At 35.1% G+C, this 22,049-nt stretch overlaps 1 protein-coding gene across 1 annotated transcript in view; it reads left to right on the top strand.

Annotated features, from left to right (window-relative positions):
• The window catches only part of Pgls (6-phosphogluconolactonase), a 43,178-nt gene extending 21,468 nt beyond the window's left edge, over positions 1-21,710 (top strand). Inside the window, exons 3-4 of the mRNA XM_081764843.1 lie at positions 4,737-5,020; positions 19,955-21,710. Coding sequence (XP_081620969.1) covers positions 4,737-5,020; positions 19,955-20,065 — 395 coding nt within the window. The 3' untranslated portion in view covers positions 20,066-21,710. The remainder of the gene's footprint in view (positions 1-4,736; positions 5,021-19,954) is intronic.
• Positions 21,711-22,049: the final 339 nt, after the last annotated feature.

The following is a 22,049-nucleotide window of genomic DNA, read 5'->3' as shown; positions in this document are numbered from 1 at the left end:
TAGCTAGGTGCTAGTAGATACAAATGCATGTGTAAACAACAATACTTTTAAATTACTAAATAAATACTGATGGGCTTGGATGTAGCTTATTAAGTAGGGTGTCCGACTTCCAGTCCTTCCCAGTATTTAATCCCAGGTGACTGTAGAAGTTTCTTGCCTAGGCTGTAAGTCCTGGAGGTTGACTGAACCTCGATAGATGTGTGTATCAGTTTAAAAAAAAAAAAAAAAGGGGGGGGGGCGGGAGCGCATTCCATGGAATTAGTCTTTGACAATGAAAGTACTGCAAGAACTGAAAAAGAAAAGGAGAGAGATCCAGAAATAGCATTTAAAATTTTTGGTGTTATAATTTCGTAAGTAGTTTATCAATCTAGTTGCTAACTGAACATTTAGTTGTAATTCCGTGTAATCAATGTACGTGGACTACGTATACTGTTATAGCACGAAAGAGATGAAGTTAGCAGTCGAAATTGAAACAGAAATATCAAAATATGATATAAATATTTGTAGGAAGGTCTATATGTACACGGTAGCCGACGTAAAAGTAGCCCGCCCAGTTAATACCAGAAACGATCAAATAATTGTGTGTAATTGTCCGAGTAATTCTGGCTAAAACCGGTGTGCCACCCGATGCGCTATTATTCAGCACCTTGCGAGATCTGTTTGGTACCACAATGTGGCGCCGGCATGCCGCCCGATGTGAAGTTGTTCAGCTGGATTGGTTTGCCTATGCAATTCTGGTAAACAAGTTAGTCGAGATGATCCGTGCAGCGGCGAATTGTGATAGTTGAAAAAAATGTGTGGACGGGGTCAGTTGAGAACACACAAGGTACCCTCACTACTAGGTACTCAGGAACAAAACTACCTGCGTGCTATCTTTAGAACCTGTGGGAAAAGGCCGTTAAAGTGGGTCTGTAGCGAATGTGAGTAGGCGGAAACCACGTTCCACGAACACTGGAGGTCGTCCGTAATATTTAACAACGGTTAACACGAAACTAGCAAAAATCTGTTCGGAAACTCTCATCAAGTTTGTGTCGCGAACAATGTGTCAGTTATGCTGAAGTCTGAAAGTAGAACTATACCGAGTAACAAATGTCCAGGAACTAAAGGAGCCGGACACAGGTAAAGAGGTTGCGTACTGCAATTAGTTACTATCAATAATTACGGATGGACGTTTGAACCCTCTTGTGTACTTCATCCAACGATGTGTGGTTTTATTTATCCGGTTACGTGAAGGTGAAGAAATTAGTGTGCTGAGAATCCACATATCCTGCACGAACCGCCCGTCCATGATAAAAAGAAAAGAAAAGAAATTGGTGTTTTGTGTACAGTTTCAAAGACGTGTCTAGTGGGTTCAGTTTTCTTTGAATCAACAGTAAATAGTGAAGTTTATCGTGGCTTCTTGCAAGTTTTACGAGAAATTGACTCCACAAGACAGACTCTACACCTACTTCCACCAAGATTGAGCCACATGCCAAATTTTGAACGAATTTTTGACATCGGTACATGAACTATTTGGAGAAGAGCGAACAGTAAGCAAGGAGTTGTGGCTCTTTTTCCTCGGATCTGCTCTCGTGTGATTATCTCTGGGAATCATTAAAGCAGAAGGTGTTTGCAAATAACTTCCCATACCATGGCCAAACTGGAGCAAAACATTACCCACACCATCCGGACCTTCATCTGTGAAGCGCTACAGACAGTGTCAGCCAATATGCTGTGACATGCGTAGAAGTTCCTTAAAGTTAACGGAGGCCACTTTCAATATCTCTTGTTACATCTAGGTAAGCTAGTGTTTACATTTTCCTAGTCTTTGAATCGGTATCCGGTATTACCACACCGGGCTACTTTTATGCAAGCCTTTTTTTTTAAGACTAAACATTACAACAAATAACGTGAAAAGCTAGAACATAAAGATGAGGTATGATTGACCATAAGAGGGGAAGGAGGCCGACAAAAAGTCAAGGAAGTTTATATTTAATTCAGGGAAATTAAAACTAAGCTATCTGTAGAAACGCTTCTATTGTAAGAAATAATAGTATGAATATTACCTCATGTGCAATTTCTTGTATGGAATCATATTTGGATGGTAATGTGAATACTCTCTTGAGTATAGATAATTTCAAATTGTTGGAAATGCTAATAATTAAAATTGGTGTATGTGTATGTGTGGTTAGCTAAATATTAGTAAGAATTATTTTTGTAACAGGTTTTGTAGATACCTGTTACATGCAGGATGATGTAGTGATGTTCTGAAAGATATGTACAGATCACTCAGCAAGCATAGTAGGGATGCCCAAAGCAATGAAAATGCGATAGTTATACTTTTCAATATTAAAGCACGATTGGAAAATTAAGACGTAAAGATTTTACACAAATTAAAAGTCCAAATTGAAAGGAAGTCCAAACTGAATTTAATCGTGGCATAAATCATACAGCAATATAAAAAATAAGACCCATAGAAATTACTCCTATATATAGTATAACGCAGTAGGGGCGCACAGAGAACTGGGGATCATTTTAAATCGAACGAGTAAGATCTCGTGACTGTCGAATGCAGTCTACGAACTGATCTTATCTACAGATACGTGAGTACCTTTCTAATTCCATAATATTGTAAATAGCTTTATTGTTATTACTTTCCCGAATTGGTCAAACTTTTAAATAAACATGACTTTTCTACGTCATAAAGTTCATCATAACGGGTTAAAAATTAACAGGGGTCATTTCTTGTAAACTGACAACGGTATTGAAGTTCGTTTTTCTAGTAGTTATATGATGAGCGGCGAGCGAATTGTTGTAGGGAGTTCTTTGAACGTGCTTACGTGTTGGTTGCTGATTATCACTACGTGTCGGCAAATTAGAAGCCGTTAGTATTCGTGTTTTATCACCCGAAATAATGTTAACGCCCCAAGAAAGTAATGTTTCTCAAATTCCACAATGAAGAAACTCATTGCAAACTCAGGAGGAATTATATTAGGCTTGCGACTACCATTATACCCAAGTAAAGGTCATTTGAACTTAACTGAGGCAGCTACAAACACGTTGCAGAGTCTCTCTTACTGCAGCAAATTCGCCACATCTCGGATGCACTTTGCTTTAAAATGTTGCTTTAAAATGACTGCGATGGGTACTAAAGAACTAAGAGTGTTGCATTGAGCATTTCACCTTTAGCTGAGTGCCAAATGTTAAAAACACCCAAACATGTGTAAAGCATTTGCAAAATGGATGCCACACAACTTTACTGACGGATAGAAGTGACAGACGAGAGAGTGCATACATTCATCAGAAATGTTATAAAAAGGAAAGACGAAGCATCTTGAGTTGCGTTATTACAATTGACAACAAAACTGAGCTAGATTGTCCGAACCACGTCTGAAATGTTTATCCGTCATACCATATCATGTGGTATATCTGTAGCACATCGAATCATCTCTGATACGTGGAGTCCCTGACTCGATCCCACTTCTCGCTAAAAGGACTTTGTGGTGGACGAACGCTGTGTGCATTCATTTTCTCGAGGTCCTGCAGTTTCCTTCCACTTCCTTCATTCCACCGTTTTATTTATCATCGTCGTCTCCCTTAGTCTCGTGGGACGTTAACTGTCACAAAATGGTGTACTTTATACTGAATAACACGTGACACATACTTTTATATCTGTTATCACAGCAGCAGGAGATTACATTAAAAATAATAAACACTTTCAGATGAGTCACGTTCATATTTTTATATACCAGATATGTTGCCACATAAAAAAAAATACCTTTGTAGATTTCTTCTTTGGACGCGAGATAAATTATAGAATAACCATACCTGCTAATATCAGTAATATTTTTTCGAAGGTAAGTTTTCCTTTCCATAACTTTCACACTTTTTTAAGTGTATCCACTCTTTCTCAAATAAATTAGCTTGTAGAGGAGTTGCAGTTGAAAATTAGCTGAATGAGTGATCTAGAGTGTTCAATCAAATCACCACATATGATACATACGAATGTCGCGATCACTAGTAATTAGTAAGAAGCCAAGATAAAATAACCAACTACGAAGTTAGTTTTACACCTGTTCACAGTTTTCTATAATCATACTTATTAGTATTAAGTATTATCAAATCCCACAACCACCGCCATAATCAATTTCCGTCCAGTTCTGTAGATACTTAACCCAGCATAAAGGACTTGTTATTAAAGTGAGTTCCTTATTGAAAAATTTACCCTTAAGATTCAATTCAACATGTAACCACAAAAATCAATATATACGGGTAAAACTATTCGTATCTTTAGTATAAAATGGTAAAAATAAACACACAGATAAAATCACATTAATTCGTTCTGTGTGTGTGTATACACTGAAAAGAAATAATTAAGTACTTGCGTAACACTTTCCTATAATGTCTTATCCGTCATGTTTGTATGTTCAAAGTGAATGACAGTGTTGAGCTTCTTTATAGATAAAAGAGCTATTTATTTACGAATCAGTGGAAAGGTAGAACTCACGAACAATGAATAACTTCAGTCATTGGGTGCTATCTTATGTAGATTATCTGTATCAGTGTTAAGTTTTGGTTATTTCGCTATAATTAAGAAAGTTTAGAGTATAATATTAGCTAACACATTCAATCAGTTCATTATTTCACGATATTCTGTTTGCCTTTTTTTGTAATAATTTCCTATACATCTTTGTAACCTTATTTTCTCATTCATACAAGATATATAAAATTCTTTTCTATTATGTTTCTGCTAATAGCGGAAGCGGCCGCCAAGGATTATATCCAGAAGATGGCTGTGTACTTCCCTCCCGACTCGTTGCCGCGCTTTCATGTGCTCTTATTGGGAATGGGACCAGACGGCCACACTTGTTCTTTGTTCCCGGACCATCGCCTGTTGGATGAAACCTCAGTGTGGGTGGCTCCAATTACCAATTCTCCAAAGCCACCACCTTCACGTGTAACACTCACATTCCCTGTGGTCAACAATGCCGAATGCTGTGTGTTTGCTCTTGTAGGAGAGGGAAAAGCAGAGACTGTGAAGGTAAGCAGATAGCTCATTTTTAATTATGATTATTATTATTATTATTATTTACTTAATAATGCTAAGAATTTATACTAAATAAGTGAATAAAATATCCCTACCTTAAGTATCCCTTTGAACGAATTATTAAATCATTCAACGTATTCTGATGTCGTCTTCAGTAACCATAAACTAATTACACCAGACTCGTTAAAGGAACTTCATTGCGTAGGACTGTCCTAGGAGAATTAATACATCGTAAATCATCGGAGAAAATTACTGACATGTGCTCTAGAGTACATTTTTTCGAAAATAAAATATTATATCACAAACATTGTTGCTATTTAGGATTCCATTTTCACAATATTTCATTCATTTCTGACCATGATCCCATGCATATACGATGTAAGCAGAAAAGTCAAAGCCAAAACAATTAGTGTTAAAAAAAACTTTTAGCGGCATTTAATAGAGGCAAAACCTGCTACAGAAGTAACAATGTTATTAATTCCTAAGAACAACTATTTCATAAAATGGTATTTAAGATAAGTGATATTTGCATAAATGTACATAAATTTCAAGAAAAGTTATAAACCGCCACATGAATTACGTAATTTTTCAGAGTGAATTAGGGTAAACGATAAGAACTTTCTTGATAGTTTCTCACTTAAAATTTAAGGAAGCTATTGGATGTAATATCTACAAATGTTGAATTTGGTTGACAAAGAGGGAGTTTTTTTGGAATACTTCCGGCTGTTTTTCATTTACAGTTCAAGGAACATAAGACATCAAATGAAGTAAAATTACAGTTTTTGCTTACATTGCATATACATGGTATCATGATCAGTGAGGTAACTGAAACGTGAAAATTGAGTCCTAAAAATTAATAACGTTTGCGGTAAAATGTAAGATTATATTTTAATCGGAGGAAAGTTTACACAAATTTTATGCAGTTAAGCCACTTATTCCTTGAAAAATTGTATACGTTTGAGACCCACTAATCAAGAATAATTCTGAACTGGCACTTTAATACTAATTTGTAGATTTTAGAAGGTTATTATGAAAGAGGAAAAAGTTTACTTTCTATGACAACATTGGACTAAAACCAACTATAACGGAAATCCACCAAACACAATTCAAAGAAACTCCTTAAAACATGAAAACGAATAATAATAATTAATTGAACTGGATACTAAAGGTAAGAATATTTTATTGACTTAGTTTTCTATTTAGTTTCACATTTGCTGCTAACTAGGTCTTCATAGCCCTAGAGTAGAGACCTGCACGGGCCAAATTTTTCGGCCCGAGCGCAATCCAGCCCGAATGTACCTAGGCCCGACCCGAAACATTTTGGAGATTTTCGGCCCGAGCCCGGCCCAGCCCGGGCCCGATAAATTTTAAAAGTTTCATTTTGTAACATTTTCCACGGACACACTTCTTCAACGTTTGCCTTTATTCTAATTATAGTTTAACGAAATTCAATAATTATTAAAGAATTGCAATTAATCGGCCCCAGCCCGGCCCGACTTGAAGAGAAATCAGTGTCGGGCCGGCCCGGCCCATGCAGCTCTCTACCCTAGAGTATAGGGATACAGAGAAAGAAAGATTTAGAATTGACAGTTGGGTATTGTTCCGCTAATTAAAAGTTTGTGTCAGTATCAAGAGTTTGTTAATGAAGGAAGGTTGTTTCGGTAATAGCAAATGCTGTTTCTATTCAGAGAGATTGTTAAATAGATAACACTATGCGTGAGACAAAATTTCCTCGAGTAGCTAAGCAATAGAAATACGTGAATACAAACAAGTTATTGGAATCTCGGCAAACTACTTAGGTTTAGATGCATCTTTCTATCTACATTAAGGCTTACATTGAATTTAATTCATAATCAAAATGTTACAGTTAATAATTTAGAATTGTTATAAAAGAAAAGCCTATCAAGGAGGATGACCTCCATGCATAATGAACTTCTAACTTATAATTTGAAGGATGAGCAAGTTGATATTGAGTTGACCATGACTGCTTCTTCAAACTTCGTAAGTATGAAGAGACTCAAGACAGTCTAATCGTATACGTGATCTGATCCAGTCTGACCAAGTCTGACCCTTTGTTTATTTTTTGGTCGGTATATATTTTCCAGTTTTTGCCTTTTACCTGTATGTTTCTTTGAATTGTTTTGATGTTTTCCACTTTCGCTTTCTGTTTTCACTTCCTTGAAAGTGAACTTGCTTATTTTTTTTTCTGGAAATTAATTCTTTTGCATTATATTTACAATAATCTAAAAATTTTAACACACATAGATGTAACTAAATTATATTATTACAGTATCGTCGTGCCTTTTCATTTGCAAATTACCAGATACGTCCTGATTCTGAATTGAAAAAAAAAAAAAAAAAAAAATCGAGACCAAATCCAACTGTAATTGTTTAACTTCAAGATTTTTTCAGGATACTTATAAGAAGTAGTTATTTTCAGAATTTCACATACCACACAGTCTTGAAGCTCAGCACCCCTTTCCAGCACCGAGGCTATATGAGACATGGACCCACAGTTTAGGGTTGTACAATCCGCGGCAAAAAACCTGCAACATGAACATATAAGTTTATTGTGAAATGAAGAAGTCTTTTGCTCCAAAATAAGTGTGCACGGGAGGAGGCCGAGGTTTATCCTGGCGTGATTCGTTCCACTTAGACGTTATGTTCATTCCCTGTGCTGTTAGGCGTAGTTTCACAATAAACTTACATCCTCGTGTTGCAGGTTTTTTGCCGCGGATTGTACCAAACTATCGTAATGCGTTCAAGTTACAGTATTCTCCAACCACGAATCGAACCTATTAACCTATAGAAGAAGCACGCGTAATAAGCCATAGACCTGTGGGGACGGCTCAGTATGTAGTAGCACCTGCTTATTTCTTCTTTTCTTTACATTTTGGTGCTTGCATCAACAGTTAATCAGAACGTGTAGAAGAACGTATTCATGGTAAATAACGGCACCTAGTTTTTCAGAAGAAAATCGCTGCATATAAGATGCGGTTATTTTGATAAAATACTCGCATGTACAGTGATATAAGTATGCTATATGTGTCAGTTGTAAAAGAACTGTCAATGTTATAAGTATTGGTAAAATTTGTTCTTGAAGTGTCAGTGTGCTTGGATGTGGCCACGCTAGTAGTTCTAATACATTGCCACAACAGGCCAGAAAGAGAATCAGTTGTCGACGTCTTGCAATTTCTTGATGCCCTCATTGTGTAGTCCTGAAAATTGGCCTACTAGCCTTCTCCATTTACTATATGGTAGTGGAACAGGTATTTTGTCCTAAATCCGGTGTTGCCAACAGTATTCTCGGGGAAAGGGATTGCTATATTATATCTTGAACAAGACTAATGATTTTAATGAAATTTGCTGAAAACCTGTTTTTCGGTACGAGAAAGCAGTGGTATCGCTTTTGTGAAAATTCGTTTAGTGCTACATACTTCTTTCTCACCTCAATCATAGGTTGGTGGACAACATGGAAATCTTGAAACTTTTCTCTCCTTTGGGGGAGATGTTTTATTCTTTGATAAGGTCTCTTCTTTGTAACTGCATCTAGATATTCTATCCTTAGGCTTCCTCTTCCTGGTTTTTCTTCTTTCTCACTATCATCATGATAATCCAATCGGAGGGACGGATAAGATGGCCAAATATGCTTTTTCTTCTTTTTCCTATTATCTTCATAATCTGTCTTCCTTTATTAGCTTCCTTTAGTGCGTCTTCATTCCTTTTCCTTTCGGTCCATGATATGCGCAGCATTCTGCGCCAACACCACATTTCAAATGTTTCAGCTTTTCTCAGTGTCCACGCCTCTGATCCATGACGCGCCACTATCCACACCAGTCTTAATAAATCGTTTTCGAAGTCCAACGACACATTTCTTTATGTTAGCAGTTCTCTTTCCCCTATTGAATGCTTGTTTAGCGGCCTGCGCTATTCTTAAACTTACGTCTTTTTCGCTTCTTCCGTGTGAGCACATAAGATGACCTAAATAGTGGAACGTCATAACGTTTTCGATTTTATCTCCGTCTAGTCATGCGTTTGCCCCTTCTTGTCCTGCTCTTGTGCACTTTATCACGTTGGTTTTTTTCTCATTTATCTTCATTTTGCATGTTGTGTTACAGCATACAGATAATATTTTTCAGAGCTGCGAAAATGTTATTCCACATGTAATAATAATAATAATAATAATAATAATAATAATAATAATAATAATAATAATAATAATAATGCTTTCGTAATTCATGTTCAACTTCAACAACAAACACAATTTTCAATGACTAAACAGAAGATACATGTAAATCATTTTTTCAAAAGAAATTATTAGGATGAATGTGTGCCATAGGTTAATAAAGCATTTTATAGCAAAATATATAATTTTATTTAAGATTCAATGTTCTGAGAATTCTCATTGGTAATTAGTCACAAAATTTGACAACTTTCATTTTACCATATTTTGTGAAAGCACGAGAGGAACAACAAAGGAATCATACATTTAAAGAATCTTTTGAGGAATAAGTCTTACTTTCTTATTCATTTACAACCAATAACTTTTCTCTGAATACACGAATCTTAAACACAAAGAAGACAAAGAAGAAAAGTTAATGTTTTAACGCGTTTTCTGTACGCATTCAGTAACATGTAAATGAAGTTAGTTTAAATAATATTTCGTAGCAGCACAATGCTTATCTTTATAGCTTAACTATGTACTTTAAACATTTAGTTTTACCTATTCTAGGTCCTTTTCCCAGCTTCAAAGATGCATGATCATATAACTAATCAGAAATGAGATCCTACATAACCATGGTATGTTAGAGACTTGAAACTATGTTCTTCAGAGATTCATTTTTCTCAGTCGGTGACAGTTCATTATTGTGTAATCAAAGATTGATCTTTACCATGGTAATAAAAAAACAAGTTTTATTTATGAAGCTTCCAACAAAGACCCTTTTAACCAACAATGAGTTTGTTTTAAGATAAAAAATTAATATATTAGTATTCAACTATTAACGTTATCTGGAGAGTGATAAGGCAATAAATGCGCAAACACGTTGTTGGAGCGAATTCATGATGGTGTGAAGTCAAGATGGATAGTATTGTCAAAAAGTTTTTTTTTTTAATTTTATTTTTTTTACAAATGTTATTTACATTAATATAAATACGTAATTATAAACTCAAACAATTATAATGCAATAATGTTACTTGTGGATGAACTTTCTAGAAATTAGCCATGCCAAAACATGTTGAATGTAATACAATGAATGTTTAGCCAAAGATAAAATTAATGTGGGAACACTGAGCTTAAATTAATTAACCAAGGAATACTTTATTTTGGTCTTTTGTAAAAATAACAATTATGAACTAATATACAATATTACAAGTTATGACAGGCGTAAGACTAACAGTATTACCTGTAAGAAAAGATAAAAAGACTTGGGTACGCCTGTGGTTAATTGTAGAAATATAACTGGAAAACTTTTTGGTGCGAGCGGTCCCGGGTTCGATTCCCGGTGGGGGGAGTGAGTCAAAAAAGTGTAACAGCTTTTTTTCCTGGTTTTCCCTCATTCACACCAGCCAGATGCCGGGATGGTACCGAACATAATAGCCCCACTCCTCTTCCTTTCTTCCTTTCCTTTCATCAGATCGTGTGTCTGTCGAGGAACGCCATCCCTCATGTACGTGATGGGCTAAAGGTCATCAATGCCGACATCCCAGAAATTGAATTCCTAATTCCCCCTATAACTGGGAAACAAGAATGAGTGACATAGGCAGTTGGCATTTACGGTCTGCGCCAGAGTGTCGTATACCCCTTTTGAGGTGGAAATATTTGTTGGTAGGATAGGAGCTTAGCGTCCCTTTCAGTGCCGAGGCTATGTGAAACGTGGATCTACAGGTTAACGTGGCATTTCAAACCACATGAATTTTCAATGAGAATTTAACCTGCGTCTCTTGCCCGAAGTGTCATGCTAACCCTATAGTTTCGAGGAAGCTCTCTTAAGTGAAAAGGAAACAGTCTTTAAGGAGTGACCATTTTACTAGTCAATTCACTATTGAACTAAATATTTCAGAGGTTCTTATTCACTCTTTTTGAATTGCAGAAATGTGTTCGGTGTCTGAAGATAAAAATTATTTTCAATTTAGGACCTGGCTAAAAATTTTTTATACGTTATTGAATCTTAAGATTCAAGTAATGAATATTTGTAAACCAAAGTACTTGGAAAACAAATGGACGTAAAACTTTAGAAGCACTTATATTGGCAAAACCTTCATGGGTGTATGATTATTATACACTCTTAGATTCTACTCAAAGGGCCTACCTACCTTTATGATATCTGGTTTGGTCTAGACACATTGTAAATGATATAAAATGCATGAATGTGAGAAATATAACTACATTACATATAGAGGTGCAAAAAAGCCGGCTTTTTTGAATCGATGATTTTTTCACATAACTACATTTTTTTATACGTTATTGAATCTTAAGATTCAAGTAATGAATGTTTGTAAACCAAAGTACTTGGAAAACAAATGGACGTAAAACTTTAGAAGCACTTATATTGGCAAAACCTTCATGGGTGTATGATTATTATACACTCTTAGTTTCTACTCAAAGGGCCTACCTACCTTTATGATATCTGGTTTGGTCTAGACACATTGTAAATGATATAAAATGCATGAATGTGAGAAATATAACTACATTACATATAGAGATGCAAAAAAGCCGGCTTTTTTGAATCGATGTTTTTTTTCACATAACTACATTTTTTTATACGTTATTGAATCTTAAGATTCAAGTAATGAATGTTTGTAAACCAAAGTACTTGGAAAACAAGTGGACGTAAAACTTTAGAAGCACTTTATATTGGCAAAACCTTCATGGGTGTATGATTATTATACACTCTTAGATTCTACTCAAAGGGCCTACCTACCTTTATGATATCTGGTTTGGTCTAGACACATTGTAAATGATATAAAATGCATGAATGTGAGAAATATAACTACATTACATATAGAGATGCAAAAAAGCCGGCTTTTTTGAATCGATGTTTTTTTTTCACATAACTACATTTTTTTATACGTTATTGAATCTTAAGATTCAAGTAATGAATGTTTGTAAACCAAAGTACTTGGAAAACAAATGGACGTAAAACTTTAGAAGCACTTATATTGGCAAAACCTTCATGGGTGTATGATTATTATACACTCTTAGATTCTACTCAAAGGGTCTACTTACCTTTATGATATCTGGTTTGGTCTAGACACATTGTAAATGATATAAAATGCATGAATGTGAGAAATATAACTACATTACATATAGAAATACAAAAAAGCCGGCTTTTTTGAATCGATGGTTTTTTTTCACATAAAAAGCCGGCTTTTTAGGGGAAAAAAACGAGAATTTTGGAAATTTTGGCTTTTTTCATTTTCATGATTTTTCTATCTAAATAGCTTTCTTATAGTATATTCTATAGTTAGATAAGAATTTCATGACCTGAATGCCATATTTCGCTCTAAAATTCACCATCAAGATGGATGGAGCACGTGTTTTACGAATTAAAGCCAACATGAAGAATGTAGTATTTGAGGGCAATTTTAGAGGCTATTTAACTTTATTTTAACTTTTGAGTTATCGACATTTTTTTCTTCTCGGGATCATTTCAGTTTGTCATCCGTATTTCATTTCTAAGAGCTTAGTACTCTAGCTTCTAGCGCAAAAGTTAAACTTACGTTTCTCTATTTCTGTTATACTGTAGCTGTGCAACGATTTAGCAATAATTTTCCGGATACAACCTTGAATACTAATTTATACAAATAATCAGTAGCGGATTTAGAAAAGTAATTTAAGAGGGGTTTCTCTGATTGTTTCGTTTTCTAAAATGTCTTAATTTTATTTGAGAGGAGCTTGAAGTTTATGAATACAAGCATAACTAATATTTCGTTTCGCTTATATATTATCAATAATCTTCCGGATACAACCTTGAAGATCATTTTATACTGAGAATCAGTGGCGGATTTAGAAAAGTATTTTGGGAGTTTTTTTCTTACTAATGTTTAGTTTTTCTAAACATTCGTAATTTTTATTTGACGGGAGCTTAAAGTTTATGAGTAAAGGCATGACTAATAGATATTTCGTTTGTTTTAGACATTCCGTAATTTTGGAGAACAGGCTTCAGTCCGAAAGACCTCCCCCCTAACTTTCGCAAAACCGTCACTGCTGGTAATTAGTAATAACGATTTAAAAACAATAAAGAATGAAGTCTGCCCACTCACAGTACACGCACTATTTCAACTTCACAGATGGAATGAAGAAAAGCTTTGTCAGAATGGTCGGATCCTGAGTTGAATCCCGGACTTCCCGATAGAAGCGCAAAAGCTCCACTCAGTCATGTTTGTTGTGCAGTTGTATTTATCTTAACTTAAATATATTCCATAGTCTTTTTTGTGGTGGTGGTGGGGTGGGGAGAGTTCCATAATGATATGAAGGGTATGAGCCAAGAACATGGTAACTAACAAATATTCAATTGCTGAGTTATGCAGCACCAGATAGACAGCAACCCATTCCGCTTAGTTTAATTATTCATGTATAGTCTTATGTGAAAAATCAGCTTTCCGACTTTCAAAATGGATTGTGCAGCAGAAAATCTCTAATTTTTAAAATAATAAAATTGTGGGTTACCATGTTCTTGCCTCACACCCTTCATAAAAAGCCTAGTTGAATTCTTCTTGTTAAAAATTCAGAAACCTTGACTGAGTAAACCGTGATGGTGATTATATAAAACTTTAGAATTTCAAGAATATACAAAACCAAAAGCTCTAAATGTGCAGCCTTTAAGTGTATCATATAAATCTAAGTATTTTTCTTATGTTTTATTTTAATTTTATTTTGTTCCAAAAAGAGGGTATGGAATATTTTGAAAAATACTACATAGAATTTTGCAGGTTATTTGTGTATTTTTTAAAACAAGTATTTACTTTTAGGGTAGGCTGGTTTACACCAGCTGTTTTTCTTTTTTTAAATAAACAACTGGTTTAAACCAAAAATAAATAAAAAGAACGAAAAATGCAAATCGTGTGAACTTCATGGTGACGTTTCCACACATCAAACCATCTGCATTAGTTTTAATTCCTTTTCATCTTTTAATCAAGGTGTCCCATGTTCAATTCTCGGTCGAACCACAACCCTTCTTTCATACGTAAACAAAGAAGCGATTCGGATGTAAGCGAAAGTCTTCTCCTTAATAACCTCGGTATTACGTAATGATGTTAAGCCTGAACATACGAAACTAAACCAAATTGTATATTTCTGAATGCCTGAATGCCTGTTGTTTTATAAAGAAGCCAAGGTTGCTTAAATATATTGATAGAAATTGGCAAAATTTATCGATTGCCTACATAGGTTCCAACATTAGCTTGGATTGGACTTTCAATTATATGTACGTACTAAATTTGTAATTTAAAACCTCAGTTTTAGTGTACTGATTATGAATTTAACCTTTAAATTTTACATGCAAAGCAATAACAGGATTTTTCCCTTATTGTTTTAGAGTAATGATGGGATTTTCCCGATGGCTAGGACGGGAGTTTCCCAATTTAAGAAATTTACTGACCGGACTTCTTTAAGCTTATGTGACCTCTTCCAGCATAACCCCGTTGTTGCATAATAACACCGAGGCGAAACAAACTTATTTCTGTGAATATGTAATATAAATACATAAAGCTAAATATCTAAACCCAAAAAAAAAAAAAAAAAAAAACTGGTTTAAACCAAAAAAGCCTAGTTTAAACTCCCCCCCCCAAAAAAAACGGGTTATTGGCATTTTCAAAAACAACCATGGTTCTTGCCAATCCTGCTTACTTTTGTATGTAAGAGGTTAAAAAAATCTTATTATATACATTGGTTAATCCGTTGGAATTCATAATGTAAATATGTTGAGAAGTAAAATTGTGTGAAATATCTTTTCGAAATTCATGGTTTATTTTCGAGGTTTTATATTATTATCGGCATCAACCACTAATTAAATGACTTTTTGTGTTATAGGGAAGCAAAACAAAATCTGGTTTATCAATTTAAAGCAGAATTTTGAAAAAAGCCCAAAATTTCCCAAGCAAAAAAAGCGAAGCAGAAAAAACCTAGTTTTTTTCCGAGCCCTTGCATCTCTAATTACATATGATAAATGGCGGAGATAACTAATTTTATCTCACTAATTCCTGTGTAGTTGCAAATTTAATGATAAAGTGAAAAAATGCATGACTGGACGGAGAATCAAACCAAGGTCTCTGCTTCGTGTACAGCAAATTATTCTGTCACTTTCGAGATCGGTGCTGTGCTACTTAGACTACATGGACTGTACCCCAACTTTTGTTATTCTTGAACAATCCGGTATCTACATTCAAAATATCTGCAGAGAAATTGATGTGAGATGTAATCTGTTGTTTTCTCAAGCTATCACATACATGGCGTCCTGGGAGGAAGTCGTATCTCTGTGAGGTGATAGGGAAGGTCATTCTAATAATAATAATAATAATAATAATAATAATAATAATAATAATAATAATAATAAGGGAAGTTTCTAAAGGGAATTAGATGGCAATACTCTTGTCGAAGGTTTCTAATCTCCCTTTCTAAAACACCACATGCTGCATACCGCTAAAAAGGTTATTCCATCAACATTAAAATACGCAATGCCTCACCTCTGTAGAATAACTACAGGATAAACAATAAATACTTTCATTCATCATAAGCTCAAAAACAGTTAATATGTAGCTCTCAGACTTCGAGAATAGGAACTTTTTGCTTAAAATGATCTCGCTATCGCCTTCCAAAGGGCAGATTTTCTCCAGGACATCCTATATATGATAAATGAAATTAAAATGAAATCTCTCAGTTTAACGTCCCGCGATTGTGCCCTCTCAGACGAATGATTAAGGCAGATGAATGATGAAAGAATTGGTGAAATGATAGTGTTGGAAGGAACGGGAGCACCCCGAGAAAACTCACGGACACAATGTTGTTGTCCACTAAGTTACTTGGCCGGGAATCGAACCAGAAACCCTGCGCACCAGACTTGAACACTTCCACTAAGCCACCGTACCCCTCATATGATAAAGAAGAAAATAAGATTTTATCACAGCAATTTCTGTAGGTGTTCTGAGTTTAGATACTTCGTTGTCCAAGAACAACAGGAGTTGTAGCACAGTCCACAATATGTTATCCGTAAAGAGGAACTGAGATATCTGTAATAGATGTTATTATATTTATTATATACCGATCAAATATGTTAGCATTGTAGAGGAAAAGATAAAATATAACTGTTTTGACTCTGTAATCAAATATATGAAAATGAAAAGTGATTAAAGAATTTCTTGAAAACTACCATCATAACGTTGGCTAAGAAATTGAACACAGAAATTTAAGGACTATAAAAGTTTTACGCTCAATCGAATGCTACAAGAATTATACGTACTTCTAATAGTAACAAGTGGTCAAGTTGAGGAAGAACACTTTAGCTGTCGGTATGGTAAGGAAACAAGAAATGCTGTTGGGTTTTTAAGAATAATAGGCGTATGGCATAGAAAAGGGAAGGAGTTTTATGTAGTGTTTGTTGAACTAGAAAAGGTTTTTCACCGGGTGAATTAGGAAGTGTTGATGTGAGTTCTGGAGAAGATTGAGTAGGAATAAAAGGACCATGGATTTCATGCACTTTGTCAATGTTATCCTGAATTAGTGCTTCGACGGGCCTTCCTGATCAATTGTCATCTTCAATGGAGGTTCTCCCCCTCTTAAATTCGACTACCCATTTCTTCACTGTCGTATATGAAGGGACGCTATCACCTGAAGTAACAACCATGTCGGCATGGATCTCCTGCGGCTTTAAACTTTCTTCTGGAAATATTCAAAAACAGCTCTCACTTCTATTTGTCTTTCTGGACCTGTATCAACAGAATAAAAGTTAATATTAATACCAAATTTGGTATGACATCATAGGAAGGTTCAATAAATACGGCCTAAATGTACTATATATATATATATATATATATATATATATATATATATATATATATATATATAGTTCTAATATTTCTTGGTTAGGCTTATAATTTGACATAACCCTCATATATTTTAATACGTACAGTATTATAATAAAGCACAATACAAGTCTCACATGCACATTGTGTACCGGACTTCAGTGCTGTACGATAGCCAAGAAAGCAGGACTTACAGTTTTATGAGGCAGTATGTCAAGCACGCATCGGCCATTTTGTTTCCCTATCGTATGCCGTAAATTACATTTTATAGTCATAGGAATACGGATATCTGTTGAGGAAACATCATACTACATATTGCATTGAAAATTCAATTCAACTTTGAAAACAATGTGCAGATACAATCTATTAAATTGTGTAAACTTTTTTTGACTTCTCTATATTTTTTTCTTTTTTCCCTATATTATAAAATGATTGTGTTTTATTCGTAGTCTCTCGTACGGATCCATCTGCCCTACTTGTTTTTGGATCAAAAGACCCAATATATTTCAATCAAAAAGTTTCGTAGAGGCCTTATATCTGAAGAATTACATATAGTGTAGCCAAACCCAAACTATCAGTTACCTCAGTATAATGTGCTTATTCCGTAGAAAATACAAAAACTCGACTTAGGGGCCGCTCAAAAATTTTGTGACCCCTGATCGGAAAAGTAATTATTGGCCAAGATCGCAATCTTTTGATCCAGTTTTAGTTTTCCTAATTTTCTTATCCCTCTACCAAACTCTATATTTCAGGCTTGCTGACTCTTTCATCTGTCACGTTGATCTTCCATTTCAACGATGCACTCACATATACATCATAACTGCTTCTATGTTCTTAATTTTTCTTCCTACTTCTTACCTATTTGTCTGATGAAATGTTAAGCGAAAGAACTAATAATGCACTTTTTTTTAATGTGTGATTCTTTTCAGTTTTCTGGTAGTACATATAAGAATTATCAGACATTTATTATATATATTCGAGCTACAACTGGTTTATTATAATATACAGTCACATTAACACTAACGAAGTTTCCTGAAGATTATATGTAATCTAGATAAACATTTTGATGTACATATCAGTAAGTGATAAGCATGTGTATGTTGTATACGGGGTTTAGTCGGCTATAATGCAGACATTTATTGGTTATAATTAAGTATACAAGCAACAGGTACAGGTCATTCAACATGTTTGTAGTCGTAAACGGGTTGGCTAGCTGTCCATGGCAGCAGGAATCACTTATACTGCTCGCACAAAATCACGTTTCAGGGACATAATAGTCAGGGTGTCGCCTCGAACAAACCCTGGCCTTCAACTTGAGCCATATTTCATGTTCCAAGGGCATGAGATCGGGGCTGCCTACCGGCCATGCGATCGCTGTAATAAAGAGTCGGGAATAATGTTGTTGGAACCACATCTTGGTTGAGTTTGCCATATGGACCGGATATGATGCGTGTTGGTGAAGGAAGAGAATTTGGAGTTAGGCATCCCTGGAAGACCTAGTGGGTATTGGCGGAAGGTATAAGTGAGAAGTTTAACTGTGAGATCAGTCTTGTAGTTCACGGCATGTAGTTCCGTAGAAGTGCAGCTTGTAACTCTCATAAGACCCCCTACCTCAATCACCCCGGTGTGATGTTTAGCTCATTGCACTCTGGGAGCTGTGCAGCAGCTTCCTTGGATGATGATGCAGTCGATCATTTTGGGCATTTAAGGACTCCTCATGGTGAAGATCTTTCTTTCGAAAAGAAGATGTTAATGTGTGAATCCCTGTAGACCGCTGAAGAACCTCATGTGCTCTTTGACCTTGTTCCGCTGTAGTTGGAATTAGGAAATGCCATTTGCGGCGTTTGTAGGTTCAAGCTCTTAGATCCGCACCGGGTTCGTTTGAGTCAGATGACACATTTCTGATGGCGTGTAAAGTGCTTACAGAACGTGGACGATGCCTCAGACCTTGGCCTCTTTCAATGCTCCATTGCGTTTTTTTACAACTGAATTTCTTGCAGTCTATTTTGCTAGTATCTTTGCATATCCTCATCAGACTATTAAAATTGCGATAGCACTCCTGTTTGTATATTGTACGAACCGGCAAATTAATCTGGCATTTGTTATATGTAGTTAACATTGTGTTCAATGTGACTCATTATAGAGTAGAACATACACCAACAGAAAGAAAAAGGCCACAAAGGTCTGACGAGCTCAGGGCTCGATCCTCTTTTGTTCCCCTCAGCCAATCAGGTGCTGCCATCTAAAGATTAGGTTTCAGAAACCTGGAATCCAGGTGTAAATAAAACAGTTCAACGAAAGTTGTGGTAGTGCGACGGTCAGAGCCGCTGTATGCGTGGGGATTGATGTCAGTTGGTATATCTCTATGGTCTGGTAGACGAATATATGAGTAATCCCGAGTGGCTGCAAGTGATTGAATATCACACTTAAGGTTACCTACCGTAAGTAAATCCAGAACGAGTATGCTGTTCTCTCGTTTTTATACTCCACCTATCTGAAATAAACAAGGGCAGTTAAAACATTGTGCTCTCAAGCCATTGTGTTGTATACTACCTTCACCACCTAGCATGCCGCATTTTAACAGCTAGGGTGGTACATTGAATGTTTATTTACAGTGTAGCTTCCACAAAACTTTAGACCTTGATTCACAAGACATTTGCGATTCAGTTTTTGCTCAGGGTGTGGATGCTTACTCGTCTTCTGTAGCGTAAAAACCAGAATCGTGAGACGTAAGCAGCAAACAAAAAATAACCTACCTATTGAGTACTTAGTTACTTTTCATGTTATTATTTATATGTAAAGCCTTATATATATATATATATATATATATATATATATATATATATATATATATATATATGTGTGTGTGTGTGTGTAGTAATCCTAATCTTCCATGTTATGTTGCAGAGAGTTTTACAAGACAAAGAACAGCTTCCTGCTGCTCGAGTTCAGCCCACAAATGGAGATTTGTATTGGATCTTAGATGAGAGTGCTGCATCGCTGCTTAACAACCAGTGATTCTGTGTGCCATTTGCTTTTAACAGGAATAAATAAATACTCCATACGTAAAGAAAACAACAGGAATACCAAAGTACGACTGGGCTGACACAAAACCAATCTTATACTGGTCTAGGAGGGTTTGTTTTTTGTACTGGTGTTTTGTCTGTGATAAGATAGTTAGGGCAAGAAGATGAAGAACCAACCAACCACGAATTTTACTAGCTTTCAAGATAGGAATGGTAAAATATACATTGAAAGGACGTATGTTTATTAATACTGTTAGAAGGTCACAATAAAAATAATAGTTGAAAAAAAGCATTCACATCAAGAAGGATCACACATATAGTCAATTTCTCATACTACCCGATTGACAGTAGTATATTGCTGAGTGAAGTCATGTCACAAGGAAAGCTTGTAAGGCTCAGCGAAAGTTGGAGTGCAGAAAGAAAATGGAAAAATATTTTGTTACAAATTTTTTTGTATCAGCTGGTGAAAATAATTGAATGTAAAATAAATACATTCCTTTAGATAAATATATGTATATTTAAATGTGTTTTCTAGGAAAAAGAAAAATTGAATCATGAAATAAGCGTGTTTTTTTGTGGACTTTTTTTTTTTTAATATTTGCTCATTATTTTGTTTAAAATAAGGTTACGTGAAATGAAGAAACAGCCAACATATTCTGTTGATGGTTCCTTTTTTGTGTTACAATATTACAGCTAATTATTAAAATGAAATTTTCAGCAGTGTACGCTGTTCGATTGAATTCATAACAGTGTGCATTGGTTATTTGGAGTACGTATCTACTTTGTCTTCGAGAAAGAAAGTTTATAAGTACTTACCTCCTAGAATAATATTGAAATTTAAAGTTAAAAAAAAAAAAAGTAATAATCTGTTATACTTAACTTATTGGCTAAAAAGAGTAGTTAGCATGTACTTTGGAAAAAATCTCGTTGGAAATTTAACAGGAAAGTGTCAGATGTGTGCAATCTTACATGTTATAAAACATTTTTCGTTTACCCGATGTTGTTTACACAATTGCAGTTTAGAATCAGAACTTAACTTATATCCTAAATATTTGCCTCATGTGTGTTGTGAATCCATCTGAAAAGAAGGATGTTTTTATTTGCTGATAGAAGTAAAATAAAGATCTATGTGAATTTTTTTTCTTACTAATTGGTCATTATTTGTGCTTATTTAAAACAATTTTCGAATTCATTTTCATTGTTTCTCTTCCTAGTTATAATGGTCTAAATATAATATGTTTGTCATTCATTGTTTTTTCGGTATTTATTATTATTTTTAAAGGAACATGGTTATTTTCCAGTACAGTGTATGTTTAAATAAGTTTGTGATATGCTCATATTTTTTTATTGTATATTTAAAGATCTGTTTTATTATTCCCTTTTTTTTCATAAAATTATCCGCTGCTTGCTTGCTTTTTATATATATACACACACGTACACATTGCTGATTACTATTAGCCTTTGTTATGAATTGTGCGACAGGTTCAGTAATTCATTTTTATGTTAGGTAAAAGTGAATTCTGTTACTTAATATTGCATTTGGGTACTCCGTTTTTTTGCGTCATTTTTACAATTGAATGCATGGCTGAATGTGTATATTTAGATAAATGGAAATAAAGAAATATGTTTGCATTACATGTTCTATATTTGATTTTATATTGAGCAGTACGATTAAGCACAGTTGAATGATATATGTATGTATAATGGCATAGCGAAACAGAAATAACTTATAGGAGGGATGTTAAAGATTTCCCCTGACTCATTTACCGTTGACTGAGTTAAACGAAGGGTCGCGGTGGCTCAGTGGTAGAGCGTTCACCTCTGATGCTTGGGATCCCTGATTCGAACCCAGCTCGCGCCAAGTGAACTTTGTGGTGGACAAACACCGTGTGCATGGGTTTTCTCTGGGTTCTCCCGTTTCCTTCTAGTTTCTTCATTCCATCATTTCATTCATTTTGTATCATCACCGTCTCCTT

This window comes from Thermobia domestica, chromosome 7 (genome assembly GCF_964235325.1).
Source record: "Thermobia domestica chromosome 7, izTheDome1.hap1.1, whole genome shotgun sequence".
Lineage (NCBI taxonomy): Eukaryota > Metazoa > Arthropoda > Insecta > Zygentoma > Lepismatidae > Thermobia > Thermobia domestica.
The sequence above is the reverse complement of the archived record's forward strand: the minus strand, read 5'-3'. Positions and strand labels throughout refer to the sequence as shown.